At 37.7% G+C, this 19,220-nt stretch overlaps 1 protein-coding gene across 2 annotated transcripts in view; it reads left to right on the top strand.

Annotated features, from left to right (window-relative positions):
* The window catches only part of atrnl1a (attractin-like 1a), a 395,368-nt gene that overhangs the window by 232,013 nt on the left and 144,135 nt on the right, over positions 1-19,220 (top strand). For both annotated transcript variants that reach the window (XM_055018323.1, XM_055018322.1), the window contains one exon: positions 5,904-5,982. In XM_055018323.1, the coding sequence (XP_054874298.1) occupies positions 5,904-5,982 (79 nt within the window). The remainder of the gene's footprint in view (positions 1-5,903; positions 5,983-19,220) is intronic.

Below are 19,220 nucleotides of genomic sequence, written 5' to 3'. Positions count from 1 at the left end.
GTTTGCAGTTCATGTCTTCTCTGTAATTTTTACTCTTTGCAAAGTCTTCCGGGCCCGTTTGAACCCTCTGGAGGGCCGGTTTTGGCCCACGGGCTGCATGTTTTTACACTTTATTACTGTGATAAAGGTGTCATTTTTGCAATTTAAACTAAAAAAAAAGAAGAAAGAAATGCCTTTTGAACCATTTGACATATTTTTGGGTTCAGAGGGTCACCTGACCATGTTACACTGATTCAAGGCTTCTTTGAAAATGTGAACCATCCATTTTTTTTTAAAAGAAGCAGAGAACTCTACATATTTAAAGCCACCATTTGATTTACAACTTCAGCTCACATATGATTTGTATTTGCTGAACTGAAAAGTACCAGCGTAAAAAAAAAAAACTAGCTCACGAGGGGAAACGTCTCATAATGTGCAGCTTCAGTCCCGTCTCTGCTCTGAGAGTTGATTTGTGCAGATGGAAAGCTGTTTCTGATTGTGTTGCTGTCTGTGGCTCATGTTCAACGAATAGCTTATTGATTTTGCTGCTCGGCCCGGTGGGGTTCAGATGTTTCATTGTGTTCGCCAACATGTGTGTGTTGGTCATATGAACCGTGTTTTTTAAATCTATTTTTTACACCATTAAAAGAGCAGGAACGCCATCACCGACGCTCTCCGCCTCGTTCTCACACATCCCCCGGTTGTTTAATCAGTTCGATTGCTCTTACCTGGCCGGTCTTAAACCCGAACCTATCAAGAGGCTCAGTGGAGTGTTAACAAACCCTCAGGACCCTCCCCCGCCTCCCCCGTCCTTCCTCCCCTCTAATGCCTCCGTAATGGCGACAATTAGCCACTCCGCTCCACCGCTCGGATGGCAGAGCTCCGGCCCTGTGGCCCATTAATGGAGAGCCGAGGTGGAACGGATTGAATGAGGGGATCTTGGTCCTGATTAGATTTGAATCCCAGCCAGTGGAGGCTTTTTAAAATTAGGAGGATCGTTGCAGGGGAGCCGCTGAGCCTGTTTGCCTTGGCTTTAATTGTTCTTGGGAATAGTGGGTGTGATGGAGGTTAAATCTGGTGTGTGGCCTGGCTAAAGTCAAAAACAAATGTTCTAAAATGAACATTTTCTGGTAAAAATAGAGTTTCTGAAAGCAGTGTTTGCTCAGTGGTTTCCAACAGATGATGTCAAACAACAAAATCAGGCAACAGGTAATTTTTTTTTTTTTTAGACTTTTCCATTATAACCAGATGTTCCCTACCCCCCAAAGGGCAGCAGAATGAGGGCAGTACTGGACTTTTTAAGGCTACTAAAGCCCCTTTCAGACAAGCACTCCTTTCCCACCCACACGTTTGTAAGTTTTGATCTTACAAAGTTGAACCTACTAACATTTTGGCGTCACTTTCAGCATGACAGGAGTTGAACTGTACATCATCACATTAATGGATAGGCACCAACCGTACTTTCATGTGCGTCTAAAATGACTAAACCCCTTTCTCGTTTTCACATCTATTACAAACCTGAAAAATGAAACGTTAATGGAGGAAAACAGAGACTAATAGCTCAGGTTATTGATTATTTATTTCTTTATTTAGTTTCATGAAATGTTAGCAGTAGCTGAAATTCATTGTGTTGCTTCCAGCTGTTCAGGAGTCTTTCCTCTGAGTTTATTAAATACCTGCAGCATTAAACAGTAGCAGGATTAATCTGAGCATCTCCAAAGATAGACAGTCTGTGTGCTTTATTAGTAATTAATTAAACAGGAACAAATAAATTAATTTACCAAATATGGCAGAAACCTCAAAGAAAATGATTGAAATGTTGCAGAATTTTGCCACCACTGAGTATGTGGTTTCCTGATTGCATCGAGGAGTGCAGAATTTTTGGTTTAATACCGGCTCTTTTATTTTTTAAATGAGCCATGTAGAATAATGTCATTTTGATGATTTATCACGGGCTGCACAGTGGAGTAGTGGTTAGCACTTTCGCCTTGCAGCTAGAAGATCCCTGGTTCGCGTCCCGGCTTTCCCGGGATCTTTCTGCATGGAGTTTGCATGTTCTCCCTGTGCATGCGTGGGTTTTCTCCGGGTACTCCGGCTTCCTCCCACAGTCCAAAAATATGCTGAGGTTAATTGATTACTCTAAATTGCCCGTAGGTGTGAATGTGAGAGTGATTGTTTGTCTATATATGTAGCCCTGCGACAGACTGGCGACCTGTCTAGGGTGTCCCCTGCCTTCGCCCGAGTCAGCTGGGATAGACTCCAGCCCCCCCGCGACCCTAGTGAGGATTAAGCGGTGTATAGATAATGGATGGATGGATGGATGGATGATTTATCACAATTTCAAGCTTAGATTTGGTCAAGTTTTCTGATGGTATAGCACTTCAAATAAAAGCACTAATCAATTTTCATCTTTTCTAAGTTTAAAATCTCAATAAAACTCTCACAAAAGTATTTCTTTTTTCTTTCTTTTTCTGTTTTTGTTTTATTTTGTTCCCCAGAATCCAGTTTCCTCGAACACTTTTTATGCTTTTGGACATTTTTTTTTCCAGTGTAATTTTGACATTGTTTTTTTTAATATAGCATGCCTTTCAAAGCAACTGAGGATTAAACAGAAACAAAGTTTGGTACATAATTAAAGGTGCCCTATAAAATAATTTTTTATTGATTTATTTATTTTTTGCTCTATTTTACAATATTATACAGCCACTGCAATGTCAGCAGTACATATCCTCCTGAGAACCGAGGGAATAAAAGTATCTTTCAATTTAACTTTTTATTGTGATTCCCTGCCTTTTTGGAGTAAGACGATAACTCAATTTGAAATTTTATAAAAATAATTTCATTTTAGATTTTACAGCATGCCCGCTGTAGTAGGCAACAAAACAATTTTACAGCAACACTTTGACATCAAAATAGGTCAACAAGAAAACAAAAATGTCAACCTCAATTTTGTCTCAGCATGAAAGCAAAATTCCCTTTGTCCCGTCCAAACACATGAGATATCATTGAGCACATCAGGATTTAGTAGGGTCACTCAAATGAGTCAAAAGATAGAGTTGAAATGCAAATGTCCAGCACAGAGGACATAAATGAATGGGGCCGGTCCTCAGGAGGATATCAGTAACAGTATTTGCATAGAACAAACCAATTCTTTGATCATAACACCAGCTCTTTTATTGTACACCGACCAGTCACAACATTCAAACCACTTGGATAATGTCGTGTGGGTTCCAATTGTGCCACCAAAACATCGGAGAATGGACTCCTGACCTCTTGAGGTGTCCAACGATGTCTCAAACCAGGATGTTGGCAGTGGATTTTTGAGCATTGTATGGTTGCAATGATGAAATTGGATCAACACTTGGGCTATTTTGCGATATGCAGGACTACAGAGTAATTCTTCCAAACCAGCGTGATGAAGTGGCTGTTGGAAAGCATGCGTATTTTTATCTCATCATGATGGATGAAATATTCTATCATCTTGGATAAGTCTGCAGCAGGAATCTCAACGCCCGGATGGTTTTCATCCAGCAGCAATGAGCATCTTGTCCTCATCACCGGAGGGGATTTCCTGGTCGTGATGAGTCCGAATGCGGCCCAGAGGTCGACAGTGGATTGAAGAGGCCACGGCTGCAGCGTCTTCTACACACTGGCTCTGAAAATGTCACGCTCATTACGGCACTAATACCCTTTACAGCGCTGTCATCCCCACACTGATGTGCAGGAGGATCTCGTGAACACAGAGACATGAAGGGGAGGATTGTTTCAGAGCTGCTGTCCTCAGCACTTTCTCATCCACTTCCTGTTGTTAAGTCTTTGGGCGCGCTTGTTTTGAGCTCTTGTCAGAAGTTCTGGTTGAGAGGGGAGCTTTGTGTTTGGCCAGATAACTTTGCCCTCCAGACATTGAACTTTAAAACAGACAGTGTGTGTGTCAGTGTGTACATGAGACCTTGTTCTTTGTTAGCCAGCATCGTGTCGCTCGTTGACCTCTCGCTGGCCTTTGCTGTCCTAAAATCCCCAGCTGCCTGTGGTCGCCGCGGTTTTCTATCCCGCCACAGATTCCCCAAGAATTTCTCTCCTTTGTCATCTTTTGCTCTCCGGAAACTGGAGCTGCAGGGGAGTAAATTAGTGTGAAGACGCTGCTGTGGGATTGTGTTGTCGCTGTGTGAGTTGTTTCCTTTCTACTAAAAACTACAAAGACTACTGCAAGAGGGAAACACCAGCTATTTAAACTATGTTTCCTGCAGATATTAAACACATAGTTCAGTTAGTTCATGTGGAGGAAATACCCAATAATCACATAAAGACTCTGAGATACACAGAAACATTTAGAAAAGACCAAGTAAAAAATATACTGTTGGCATGCTATTAACATTCTCCATAACTTACTGTTTTAACATCAGCATGAGTAACTCAAACACAACACAGTCTGTCTGATAGAACATCATTTTCTCCAATTTAAATGTTCTTGGATATACTTTTTTTTTTTTTAACTTTATTCATGAGACGTAAAGTTTGTTGACATGCAGGCTTCATATGTACACAACAAAATGAGTAAAAAACATCCAAACAAATACACCGAAAATGAACATTTGGTCTCAGAATGAAATATTTCAGCTACAGAAAGGATTGAAACTAGAAATTTGGATGGCTTTGCCAGTGTTACAACAGATACAAAACCAATTGTTTGCAAACTGCTTAAAAAATCTAGAAGATGAAGAAGAAACAAACAAAACTATTAGAGAAAAATTAAAAGAATAGTTGTTTTTAATGAAGAAAGTTGTCATGATTCTTTCACGTCAGATGGTATTGGACGTGTTTCATGCTGTCTGGAGACGAAGACAAAGAAACAGAAAGCTCATCAGACATGTTTATTAAATGTCAGAACTTGTTAGAAAAGTTGTTTCAATTTGCCACGAAGTGCTTTAACTCTTTCAAAAGTGTTAAAAACCAACTCCAGCAACTTTGAAAACTTTTGTGTGAAATTTGGGTAAATTTTTCTTGCCATTTCCATGAATTTTTGTAGCGCAATACTTCAAAAATTGACAGAAAAATGCACTGATATGAGCAGTAATTTTTGCTCGGTGCTCAAATTCTACATTTGGAGTATATGTACTGTAGATCTAATGACTTTTTTCATCATGATTCATTGGGAAAGAAATGGAGAATTAGTCTGCTCCAGATGTTATTTCAGTGTTAGATGCATAATTTATTAAGTTGTAGATGTTAAAAACATACATTTCATAGGACTTGGTATCTTCAAATTCCCTATCTTCAAGTTTAAAGTTGTTTCTGTGCATCGGAAGCACATGGAGAGCAGCCAGAGTGGTCCATGACTTGGTAATTTGGTGTTTTCTTGCTTTTGTTCCGGCACTACTAAGGAATCATTGATCTCTGATTGACTGACCAAACCTACATCTATCTGTTCCCATGAAGTGCTTAAACTGTTTCAAAAGTGTGAAAAACCAATTCCAGCAACTTTGAAAACTTCTGTGTGAAACTTGGATACATTTTCTTGCCATTTCCATACATTTTTCTAATGCAATACTTCAAAAATTGAAATAAAAATGCACTGATATGAGCAGTAGTTTTTGCTCGATGCCGACGTACTACATTCAGAGTATACGTACTGTAAATCTAGCTACTGTATCTATCATGATTCACTGGAAGAACAGGAGAATTAACCGGCTCCAGATGTTATTTCAGTGTTAGATACATTATTTATTGAATTGTAGATGTTAAAAACATGTATTTTATGAGACAATATTCAAGTTTAAAGTAGTTTTTGTGCATCAGAGACACATGAAGAACATCCAGAGTGGTTCATGACTTGGTAATTTGGTGTTTTCATGCTTTTGTTCTGACACTACTAAGGAATCATTGATCTCTGATTGACTGACCAAACCTACATCTTCTCTCTCCAGCTGTTTCCTCTCACTGCTGCTGGTCGCTGCCGTGGTTTGGAAAATCAAGCAGACCTGCTGGGCGTCACGACGTAGAGAGGTAGGACACTTCCTCATCCTGGTTTACTGTGTGATTGTGTTTGTGTGGATGTATATGCAAGCATCTGCATGCAGCACATGTGGCGTATCATGAACCATGTGTGAGCTTCTCTGTGCTGCTTGTAAGCTGTTAGATGCAGCTGCTGCACCGACGACAAGCGATTACACACTGATTCGTCCCCCACCAGCGAGTAGTGAAGGGTGGGTTAATGTCACGAGTCCTGGAAGAAAAAGAAAAAAAAGAAAAGATCTTCTCCGCTTAACGAGCGTCGCCGTGACGATAAACAAGGCCATTCCCCTTAATTAGTGCTCCTCATGAACCAATTAACTCAGGCGAAGTGATGCTAAACGAAGTGGAATGGAGTGATATATCACTTAAAGCCCCAGCAGATGCGGCATCATTTCATATTTACTCCTGACCCTCCCACACACATAAAAACACAATTTACGCCCCGAATCAATTCCGCCATTTGACATGTTTTTGGGTCTGTTCTTCGCTCGGCGTCTTTCTCTCTGTTTCCTCTGTGCTTATTTCCAGTGTTTTGTGTCAGAGTCATCAGGGAGGAATCAGTGTTGGTTATAAGCAGCCATGATAATAGTCTGTTGTTATTGGTGTAATCCACGGATGTACCACAGGGAACTATTGTGCTTAAATACACTTGTTGGTTTTTGGTTTCCCCCCATCGCTGCTGCTGCCGCTGCTGTTCTGTCATTATGCTCAAAATGCTGCTGCTTTCATGTGCAAATTAACTTCCAGTATGGAAATGGTGTTTTCTGTTACTTTTATGCTGTTTCAAAGAAGAACGTGCTTCAATTTGGAAGATTTGTAACCTACTTAAGTCAAGTCGCTGTTACTTATACAGAACATTTAAAACAACAGACACTGAGCCAAGAGTTTTTCCAGTAAAGAAATAAGATTGGAATTTATCTAACAAGTTAAAATACCATGGTTAAAACCCAACAAATCTATACAGTATGTTACATATGCATAGGCTATTTTAAAAAGAACATGAAGACCTTCGATAAATGATGCAAATTAACCTGATTAACTTCAAATATCAAGGTTAAAAATCTAAAATATCATATAAACAGTTGTCGGTCTGTCGTAAATTAGTTGGACTGGATTAGAGACATTTTGAGAAATACTTCTTGTAGCAGAGACACAAAATTATAGCAGAGATTAAACAAAAAATTGAAGAAAAAAATACTAATTTTAATTAATTGTATTGATTTTGTGCTGTTTATAACCAGAGTACACAGAGAAATCTCATCTATCTAATTAAAACTCCTCTGCTGCTCATCAATATCATGATATTGACACATGGATCAAATGACTTCATCTGAATGAAAAATGTTTACTCGTCATGCACTTATCACCTCACTCTTCACTTCAGCTCTTCAACTCTTACCCATAACTTTACAGTTTTGTTTTCCTGTTTTAGAACTGGATTTATTTATTTTTCCAGATATGGCAGACATCTGTACTGAGCTACAAAGCTGCGATAAATCCACAGTCTGTATTTTTCTCAAAGTTGATAGAGAAAATTGGAGCTGAAATTCATCGGGTGTTTAGAAACGCTGCTCAGAACGAATGCTAATGTTGCTCTGCATCAGCTGGATGTGTAAATAAACCGGAGTTCTCACCAAACCATTGCCAACACATTCAGCACATCGTCATCTGGTTAAAACGTCAGTGATGTGTTTAGAGCTTGAAACTGAACTTCCCCTGTGTGGTCAGAAAATCACTCAATGCAGATTTAATCCTCTGATTCATTTTCTGTTCCTATCTCATTTTTACACTGTGGGCTCATTTTTCACTGCAGTATAAAGTCCTACAACTCTATGGAAACAGAACAACCATGACTAGAAGTAGAGAGAACTCGGAAATGAATTCTGTGCAGAATGATGCAATTAGAAAGACATGAATACATACATAAAGAAGAAAAAAATCGCAACTTTGATTATTTAATTTTACAACAATTGGGGAAAAAGGCTGGAATAAACATTGTATAAAATGTTTCCAGGAGCCCACAGGTGTTACCAGTATTGTAAGAAAATGCTAAGTCATGCTAGCTAATTTTAAATTCGTCTCCTTGTAGCTCGGTGTAAACACTGCCTGCAGTTCAGCTGAGTTCATTATAAAAGTCCCTTAATTTTTGCCACTTGTCTGTTGGTCTCGGCTGATTCTGTCATGGCTTTCCAACTGCTGTAAGAAATGCAGATTTTTGTGTTTTTACAGATTCTAGTAACTATGAACTGTTTAGTTTTGCTGATTTTTTTTATTTTATTTGTAGTAAGGCATGTAGAATAAAGTAATCGGGATGATTCTTCAGGATTTCCAGCTTAGATTTGGTAAAATTTTCTAATGGAACAATGCTACACAGACAAGCTTTCATTTTATTTTTTTATTATCAAAAGTAAAGGATCCCAGTAAAACTGTTACAAGATTATTCTTAACATTTACATCTAAAATATATACAGATGAATATAGTAGATAGTAATTCCTAACAGAAGTTGTCAAAATAACATTAAACAAGACCATCTAAGATAATGGGGGAAAAAACTATACTTGGAACACTCACAAAACCTAAAACAAACAAAAAAAAAGGTACAGAAAACCAAAACAGACTGAAACAGAACCAAATGAGCAACAGGAAGGAGCAGTGGAAAGTTGAGATCCATCTGACGATTCTCTCTGATTTTAGTTTGCTGTAATTTTGGCTATTTTTAAAAATGTTTTTGGAAGATAATCTGGCTTTCAAACCTTGTTTCCAAAAAAACAAAGTCAGTTTTTAGCCTCCAGCATCCGTCATTAATACTTTATATTGTGCTAAATTGCAGCTGAGAAATGAAAACTGAAATGTTGAGCGTGATGCGACTGACACCTGAACACATCAGTTTTCCTCTCTGTGTTGGACTATTTCTTTCCATTCTTTAAGCCTTTGTGCACACAGGTGTGTGTGTTTGATTGATACCTGCTCTGTGATGTGTGTTTAGCCACCTGTGACCCGAGCAGCCTGCTGTTTGTTCGCTCTTGTTTCCTCGGCGAGGAGCTTTGTGCTGCTTGTTGGCAGGCTGCTCGACACTCGGATACATTATTTATGAGAGTCAGTCTCGTATCACAGCAGAGCCGCAATGCTGCATTTACTGCACTGTTGGTTTGTTTACACGCACTTCCTGCTATTTCTCCGTCTCTGTCTTCCTCTCAGGCCTGTTTTTTTTTTTTACTAAACCATCTCCTCCTTTAGATAACAGAGCAGCTAGTAAATGAAGGAGGGAGGAATCACCAAGATAGCAGATCTGACTTCCTTTTCATGATGTCATGTTTGAAATTACATCAGTTTTTGTCACCTAATCTGCCACAAAGGAGGCAAATATACTGACCTTAAAGTGTGATCTTTCACTCTTGTGCAACTCAAACTGTGGCTGAATGAAGAGGTAAAAAGAAAAACATTTCATAGGTTTTGCTGAGTAATATTCTCAGCTAACCTTAGAGGGAGACGTGACATTTAAAAAAAAGAAAAAAAAAATTTTACTCACCAGTCAGTTGGTACATTAAAGAAAGCTCCATCTGGATTTGTCCCTAAAAATGTCAACACAGAAACCAACAGTCAGCAGCAAGTGAGCTACAAACTATGTTATCAAGCCAAGCAGGGAAATTCAGCCATTATTGTAGACAGAAATAAATAAATAAAATACCAAATAAGAGAAGCGAAGTTGGAAATAAATGGACAAAAAAATGAAAAAACAAAACAAAATCTTTATCAAATTCTAAAATGTTTTTCCATTTGAAATTATTCAGGAGCCTTCTGTTCAACCATCTCCATTAATTAATTATTTATCTAGTTATAATCATAAACTATAGATATTTAAAATGGCATCTGTGGATTTTTTTTTTTTGCCTTAATATATCAGTTTAAATCGCTTGTGTTTATGAATTTTTTTTATTTTTTATTTTTTTTGTTGCACAGTGAAATTTGAGGCTGTTTGGCTGAAAATATCTCTAAAACTGATTAAGATAAAATTCTGGCCCAAAAAAAAAAAATACCTGAGCATAATCCCAGTGTTTCATTAAACACATCAAGAAATTGCAGTAATTAATAATATATGCAAAAATATCAGGAGTTGAATGATTGGTCATTTAAATTCACAGAAGACTTTGTCATGATGCCCCTTTACTAGCTAAATCCTCAGCATGGAAACGCATTCTTGCCCTGGTCTCTTAAGTAATAAATCTCAAATTATTAAGGAGCCTTCTGTTCAGCCATCTCTATTATTTATTTATTTATTTAGAATCATAAACTATAGATATTTAAAATGGCAACTGTGAAATTTTTCGCCTTAATACATCAGTTAAATTGCTCGTCGACCCATTTCAGAACATTTTTTTAAAGACAAAAGTCTGATATTTTCACTGTTATTGTCATTATTTTTGTTAGTTGTAATATGAAAACTACAAAACTGTTACTTACTCAAATGACACTTCCCAAAAATGATTCAGTTTTTGTGGTAAATGTTTTCATACACACTCAGTTATGAAAGTCACATGAAAATAGTTTTTTGTTTTTCATTTTTCTGACCATGTATTTCATATTAAATAGCATTCTCTCTGCTTTGTTTTGGATTATTGTGACCTGCAGCTGCATATGGTTCAGAAAATATCACTAGTTGACTTCTGTGTTATTTATTTTTGTATTAATGTGTGTTTAAAGATGAGACTTTTTGTGACGGCTTTACTTTTTTCACATTCCACCCATAATCAGACAGTATTTAATCTACTTGTCCAATATTTCAGATTCTGAATCAACGACATGATGAGAAATTTTTTATTTTTTTTTTAAAATCAGGTTTTTATCTTTAATAGCTCTTGAGATATTGTGGTTCAAACAGCCTCAAAGTATTTTCATTCAAAGATGATCTCAAATTTCAATGTGCAAAAAAAAATAAAAAATGTGTGCAAAGTTGGTCAGTGGTCTCATAAAGTATTGCATATATCGAGCTAAAATTTCACAAATGTCTTTATAAATATCCATATTTTATGCTTTAAAGTTTTCAGCCAAATCAGGGTTTGCCAAGCAGCAATCATTGATGCTTTTGGGAAAAATGACCCATAAACAACTTGTTTTTTTCCACCGTGCAGAGCCTTACTGGTTGGTTGACAGACAAGGAAGCACATAGTGGTGGGTGGGAAAGTGGGAGCATCTGGGAAACAATCACGAATCCCAAGAAAAGTAGCAGCAGCTGATTCAAACACTTCAAATGACCTCTGTTTGTTTTTTTTTCTTCCGTGATGGCAAATGATAGCAGTGATGAAGTTGTGATTTTATCCACCTTTACCCACTGATTTCTTTCAACCCTAACCGAGTTATTTATCCGTCTAAACCTGGGGTGAACCATAGCGGAGGCAGATTAGGATGCTTGAGAAGTCGCCAACAAAATCAGATGTTTTGTTCTTTCGGTAAGGATTTGTTGAAAGAGACAAACAAAACCTCCCAGCCTGAGAACAATGTGTGTCTTCTATTTTCCTCCAGATGATACCTGAATCCTGTAGTTTACTCCGACCTCTATTTCCCACTGTATCATTTATGATGGCACATATAGAGTGAGGAGAATCTGCAGCTTTGCTTACTGCACCAGCAAGCGAGGAATGACCAATACCAATCAATGCTCTGTTTTTATTATCTCCCAGTGTTGATTTATTCAGTGCTGACCTGATTACTGTGGAGATAAACTGCTGCTGTCACATTCTCCAGGACAGAGATGGTCAGCACAGACATGTAGTGTAGAAATACTGTTATTGGAAGACACTGGAGCTGTTAATACTGATTTTATTTGTCCAGGTAAAAATGTTTGAGAACCAGTTTTCATTGGCAAACATGACTTGGCCAATAGGCACCAGCAGGAACAAACACACACAAAAACTACTGACACCAATAGACATATAAACACAACATAGAACAAAAGTAAACAGGTGAACAAGTAAGAAGCATGCAAGCATATGCATGTGAGTGGAAAAATGTGCATGAGGTGTAGGAAAGTTTTTATTTATTTTTATTTATTCATTTGTTTGATCAAGGACCGTGGAATTAACATAGAACACATCTGATGTATTACATATAGTGTGTGTAGCATTAAGCTAATTTTCAATTTCCATCCCTGGTTGGGCTTTTCAGTTAAAGTCATCAGAGGACCAACAACACCAATAAAAACAGTACAGACAACATTATAAACCTACAACCCCCCACCACACATTTCCTCATGTACTTACTGATTATATGAATACCCTGCTTGATTTAGTTGCACACTGTACAACAACAGTAAAGGAATTACGTTAGAATTCTTTTCTAATTGAAGCACATTTGTGAATTTGGACCTTGTGTGGAGACGACTGTCACCAGTTAGTTGGTACTTTTGCAGCTTTTTCACTCATTGGGATGTTTTTTTTTCATACTCAGCTACACATATTAACAAGATAAAGACACAAATGCTAAAATAAATGTGATTGTAGCTGTTTCAGAAGGTATGAACATTAACTGTGAGACACATCACCCTGACAGCTGGTGTGTTTCGGTTTAAAGCTTCTTCCTGCTGATGTTCCGACACCTCTGCACACAGCATCTATGTCTGCAGCAGCTTCATGTGACGATCCACCTGTTCAAATCATCGGGGTTTGTCAAGACTTAACATAAAAAGTGTCTCCGCAAGGCATAATGCAAAGATATTTAAGTGTCAGCTTGTAATATTAGAAAAAAAAAATGTAGCTCTTTGTGGTTTTCCAGCAGTGTAAAAGCATCATCTGTTGGCTGTTCTCTCTCTGCTGGGTTCTCCAGAGAGCTGGTCTAGAGGGGAACCACAGCAGAAGGTGAAAATGGGATCTCTTCACCGTTAATTATGGATTACAACCAGCCACAAGACTACAGAGAAAACCAGTTATTAATAGAACCAGAACTTTATGTTAATTGCTTTTTTCCTCGTACTTTTTTTTTTAACCAACAATCATTTTTGGATATGAGATCAAACAATCAAAAGCTACTTTGAAATTCTAATGCCGCCTGTCTCTGCGCCAGATGTCTCTGGTTTCCCCTAATAGGGTTGCTCCTCTAAAAGCTGCATCTTCGTGTGTGTGTGTGTGTGTGTGTGTGTGTGTGTGTGTGTGTGTGTGTGTGTGTGTGTGTGTGTGTGTGTGTGTGTGTGTGTGTGTGTTTGTTTGTTTGTTTGTTTGTTTGTGCATTTTTGAATTCACTACAGCTAATGTTGCCCCACAACCCGATAAATAAGTCAAAAGACAAATGAAAATCTAGACAGACAGCCAGCAGAAGGACAAGATTAAGGTCCTCTTCTCCCCGTTGATTTCGTTCAGATCTATTTTTCATCGTTCTCTTCTCTCCTACCTTGAGTGTGTCAAATCAAATAACTAATTAAAACTCAACTTTTGGCCTTGTCAGCAACACAGAACCTTGTTCAATAAATCTGTATGTGCAGTCGCTCCACAGCGCCTACAGAGCTTCACTGTTTGTGACGTCTTTGCCGTGTGTGTTTGGACCTTATGGGCCATTGATTTTAAGATGCGGAACTTATAGGAAAGCTTGCAAACATAGCATTCTCTGGGAGAATATTTTGAGCTTTTTCTCCTCCGTTCACACTTAGGATGGTTGTGGTCAGAAGGTTTTGCAAAGCTGTGAAAGGGGAGGAGATGTTTTCTGTACCACTGGTTCTAGAAACAGGGCTCCATATTAACGTTTTATATCAGTTACTCTGGTTAGCATGATGTTATTGAATTAAATACTAGCCACTTTTAGCACATTTTGAGTCATTGCTATGCATTGTATTTGTTCTCTTTGTCATTTTATGGCATTTAGAAAACATACAAGGTGGTTTAAGTTTAGGGTAAGCAGCCAAAATGCGGAAAAACAGCTTTAATTTGCATATTAAAAATATTCTTTTTTTTAATCATACCAGACAGCAGTGATACCAGCACATTATAAGCATTTCATTATGAATTTTTTAAAATCATACCCCACATATACACCTTTTACAAAACATTCTGAACAAACTAAAATTTGTTACGAAAAATACATTCAATTTCAGCAATATTATGCCTCAGTTTATCATTTACGCATTATAACTTCCAGATCACAGAGCTTGTACAAAGACACAAAACATTTAGTAACAGGCATCTGGAACTGAATGATATAGTATTTTACTATAAAAAAGAGAAAAAAAACAAAAACAAGACAAATTAGTACAAAAATGAGACAGAAAATGACAAAAGTGAATAAAAAATGACAAAAAAATTTGAGAAATGATACAAAACCAAACAAAAAGAGACTAAAATTAGACAAAGTTATAAAGCAACAAAAAATGGACAAATGACACAGACAAAAAAATGACAAAAGAGTGAAACAAAATGATAAAAACGAAAAACACAAACAACACAAAAAGGAAACACAGAATGACTAAAACATGAGACAAACGGCAAAAATCTGACAAAAAAACAACAAAAAGATAAAATATTACAAGAATGAGTAAAAATGACAAAAACGACACACAAAATGATCAAAAAATAACTCAAACTGCATGAAACAAAACAAAAGAGACAAAAATTTGACAAAAAAGTTAAATAGGACAAAAAAATGGACAAACGAGACATAAAAACGAGACAAAAAACAAGGAATAAAGCAAAACACAAGATGACAACAAAAAAGAAACACAAAACGACAAAAACCAGAAGCAAAACATGAGACAAACAACAAAAATTGGACAAAAACAACAAAACAAGACATAATATTACAAAAATGAGACACAGAATCCCAAAAGAACAATGAGCAGTCTAATATTTTACTTTATGATCAAAACAACTTGTCATGGTCTAGAATTGATTTTAAATTTATAGTTTTACAAATGTACAATCTACAGTTAATGTCTTGTTTGTAATTTTTACTCTTTTCAAAGTCATCCTGTGGGCCGGATTGGACCCTCTGACTGGCCGGTTTTGGCCTGCGGGCCGCATGTTTGACACCCCTGACTTTAGCCATCATTCATCATTTTTCTAATTATGTTAAGAACTTTTTCGCATTAGTTTATAGGCACAGTAATTTAAAAAAAAATCAAATATCCTCAAGAAACAGCAGTCATGCCTTAAAAATAGTGAACATGAACTTGAAGATTCAGTTTAAGGAAATGCAGACTGAAATCCTTTTAAAAGAGAAGTAAAAATTTGACCAGAACTCGAAAAATACACAGAAACCACTTTTTTCACCACTGAATAGTCAATATATGATTCAAATGTAAAAATAAATCACTTGCCTCCATGTGCAAAACTTCTACTTCAACCTCTTCTGCACTTTGTCCACTCTAAAACTTCTCGTTTTATTTGTCTTCTTGCTGGACAGATGTTGCAACACTTCCTCGCCGATATGTTGTCCCCTGAAGACTTTTCCCTACTTTGCAGCAGAGCCAGCTTCAGCATCTGGAGATTCTGTCACTCGGTGCAGATTACTGTGATTTTATGAGCTCTGCTGCTCGCTGACAGCACCTCCTGACCTCGGCTGTCTTCGCCACCGTTACAGCAGCTCCCCCTCTCACATTAATTTTCTTAAATTAGATGTTTGTGCTGCTTTTGCATGAGGCAATTAACATATTGTGCCATTTCCTCCCCGCACTCATTAAGGAATTACTCTCGGAGACACTCGACTCTAAATTGCAGCAGGGCGAGAATTCTCCGCGTGATGAATGGAACTTGATTAAAATTTAAGTTTTAAGGCTGTTTTGTTTGTTTAGGGTTCACCGGCGATGCACTGTAACCACGGAGCTGGCTCGTGGAGCTAATTATGCTGCTGTAAATGGTTTCCTGAGGTCTCTTGGAGTCTAATTTCAATGGCGAGATGACGAGCAAAGGTGCTTGAGTTAATTTAATTGACAAGATCCTGTCAAAATTACAGAGTTGCGGAGCCGAGAGCCACTTATTAAGACGGCACGTAAGCAATAAGTGAAAGAAATACAAAAAGCTGTTTTAAAATAAAGCTTAAAATGCTTCGGGAGCTTTTTATTTTCAAAATAAAGGCTCCTTTTATTAAAACTCGTGCTCAGTTCTGCAGAGGTGATGTTATGCTCTGATTGCTCAGTCCTTGGCCGGCACACACTCCAATCTGCAGTTGGAGAGATTAGCCTGTCTGGACCACTGAATGCCAAATCACTTGTGCATGTGTGTGTGTGTGTTTGTGTCCCTCTGTACAGTATATGTGTGTGTTTGTGTTGCCCATTATTTAGCTGGCATTAATCAAGGTGGCAGATTAGTAGAAGAGGTTTAATGTGGCCAAGCATGGCTGGGTGTCTGTGGATGACCGCTGTTAAAACAAATCAAACACAGCAACACACAGACTCACACAGACACGACAACCAGACAAAACATTCACTGTGCTTTAACCGCCAGCCGCTAGTCTTCTCTACAGTCAGTAACAAGCTGCCCGTCTATTTTACTCATTAGTCGATTAATCTAGATGATTGCATTTCCTCCAAAAAGCCAGAATGACCATTTCATTAAGTTCATTGTATGTTAACAAACTCTGTTATAGTCTATGTATAATTGTATGCCATATTTTGCTGCACAATATGAAATGGAAGCCAAGATTTGCATATTGAAGTTTTTTCTACCATGGAAACGTGCAGCATCTGAATATGGCCTGCTTGGTGGACATGCGCTAATGGGCCACTAGGTGGTCACATGACAGCCTTCAGACCTTCAGTCTGGTAGATGCGTTGGACCAACATGGACGCTCAGTCTCTTTTAAAACTGTTTAGCAAAAAGTATTTCTGAAAGCATTTGAGGCGAGAAATAAGCTGCTGAATCTGTTCTCGTTTTAGTTCAACAACGGCTAGTTTCGACGTTTAACAATGGTTTTGTGATGCGTCAGACCTCCGCTCCCCGCGCTGTATTTACATAAATGAAACTACTTTATGTAAGTGAGCTCTGGTGCCACCATACGTTAGCTAGGACAGTCCTGGTCAGGGCCGGAGTGGGACTCATTTTCAGCCCTGGAGTTTCATGCCTCAGACCGGCCCTCTTTAGATCACGAGCTATTATTACTAAAATCATGTAATGATAACCTCACATGTTAAGTCTGCAATAGCGCACTGTTCTGTAAAGCTTGTCATTCAGTGTGTTTTTTCAAAAATGTTTCCAATTCAGTGCAAGTAAGGGTTGCTTCACAATGTGGACATATTTCAACATAAGTGCACATCTCCAACATTATTCTTTACAAAACATCCTTTTCAACAAAAGATGAAATAAAAGAACAAACAAAAATATTAAATTTAAAAAATAAAATAAAAAGTGTTGCACTTTCTAATAACACTATCATTTCTTTTTCCTCTGCAAGGAAACGGTTCCATCACAGCAGTATTCTTCACAACATCAGAATGTCCTTTTTGGCAATATCAAATATCAAGCAAATTAGTGATCACAAGACAAAATTTCCCAGTTATGTGGCGTCGCATCGTACTATTATTTAAATTATATAACATTGTGTTATATGCCACAACACCACACAATTTATTGACTTGATAATTAATAACTTGAACGGTGGTTTGCAAAGTTCAGCATCTTATCGTGTCCGTTTCATCGTACTCATTTGTCGTTTCAAACCACAAGCTCTTTTTAGTGAAAAAGTGTCCAATTTCAGCATATTTGGCTTGGTCTGTTTCCACGGCTTGCCTCTTTTTAATTCTTGCCTTCTCCGCGCCACCCTGGCTCTTTCTATTTTCCATCTTCTAAACACCGCTGACCGTGTGCATGGATGTGTTACATCAGGGTGCGCCAGCCACAAGAAAGAAAGAAAAAGAAGAGCTGCCAGTGGAGGCAGAGGTGGGCAGGGACATAATGATCAACCAAGGACCATAGCTGAACACCGGCCCAAAAAAAAAAAAAAAGTGAACACCGGCCCTCACGGCCCAAACATCAGACTGGCCCCCCTGGAATTGTCCTGGTCCTCCCAATTAGCCACTCTGGGCCGGTCCTGGTGCCGACAAGCGGTGTAGCCATCCCATAATAGACCACTTTTCAAGACATTGAAAGTGCTTGAGTTCACAAGAAGTCTTAAAATTTTAAATATAATCACTATTATTGCACTTTGAGTTTGCAGTAATCTGTGAATGTAGTAGACAGATGAAAAATGCAGATAAATAGAAATGAAACATTTTTGTTGCTTAAGTTCAAGCATTTGTCTGTTCATCGATTCAGTTGTCAACCAAAATTAGTTTAAATCTAAAAACTTTGCTTATTGTGTCAAATATTGCGATTACGTCCTTGACTACTTGATTACAAAGCCTCTAATTAATTAGATCATCTTTTTTAATTGCGTCCCACCACTATTTTAAATAAAGTATATGTGAACACAGGGAGCAGGAGAGAAGTAAATAGATCTAAAATGCCATCACGCCAGTAGGTCATTTGTTTTTTCTTTATTTGTTCATATATTCTGCACAAATCTTTTTTTTTCTTAATTCTCTGATAATTTGAAATATTCCGACACATTCAAAGCTCTTTTTAAATATTAACAGTGAACCGAGGCGGACTGCAGAGTCAAAAAACATGGCGCAATGATTATGTAATGATACTCAAGAAAAAACATTTATTACTTTGAAATAAAGTTAAATTAAAGCATATCTCAGTTAAAAATATGGATGCATTTTTAGCAGCCGCCATGCAAACATACAGCTGCAACCGTACAGCATTTTCCAGAGCTGTTTTTAGTTTACAGTTTTCTAGAAACTCAGACATCTAAACCATCTGCACACCCTCCAAACACACAAATATGTCCCCAAATGAAGCTAACACGAGTGCTAGATGTTTGAGTATAATCTCTAAGACAGACTTTTCCATGTCAGGTAAGGGTTTGTTAGACGCTGGACTCAACACTGTAATGCAGTCGTGTAATATTCGGTACTTTATTCTGTGTCCATTCAACACAGCACTTTCTGGCCGCTCAATCAGTGCTGGAAAACAGAATAACATCCTGACATTTTCACTGCTGAGATGGTGGAAAAACATTTGACCTTTAGATGTGTTTTATAAGCTGCTCTCTGATCACAGAATGCTGCATAAAAACAGGTATTTTGTGAACTTTGTGGCTTTTTTTGAGTTTCATACTATAAAATAAAGGCGTGCCTATGAATTATGGTAACATTGCAAATCTTGTGTGGACTACTGATGTTTGGATTATTATGTTGCGTTTTTCCTCC

Source organism: Amphiprion ocellaris, chromosome 16 (assembly GCF_022539595.1).
Source record: "Amphiprion ocellaris isolate individual 3 ecotype Okinawa chromosome 16, ASM2253959v1, whole genome shotgun sequence".
In the NCBI taxonomy this organism is placed as follows: domain Eukaryota; kingdom Metazoa; phylum Chordata; class Actinopteri; family Pomacentridae; genus Amphiprion; species Amphiprion ocellaris.
The sequence above is the reverse complement of the archived record's forward strand: the minus strand, read 5'-3'. Positions and strand labels throughout refer to the sequence as shown.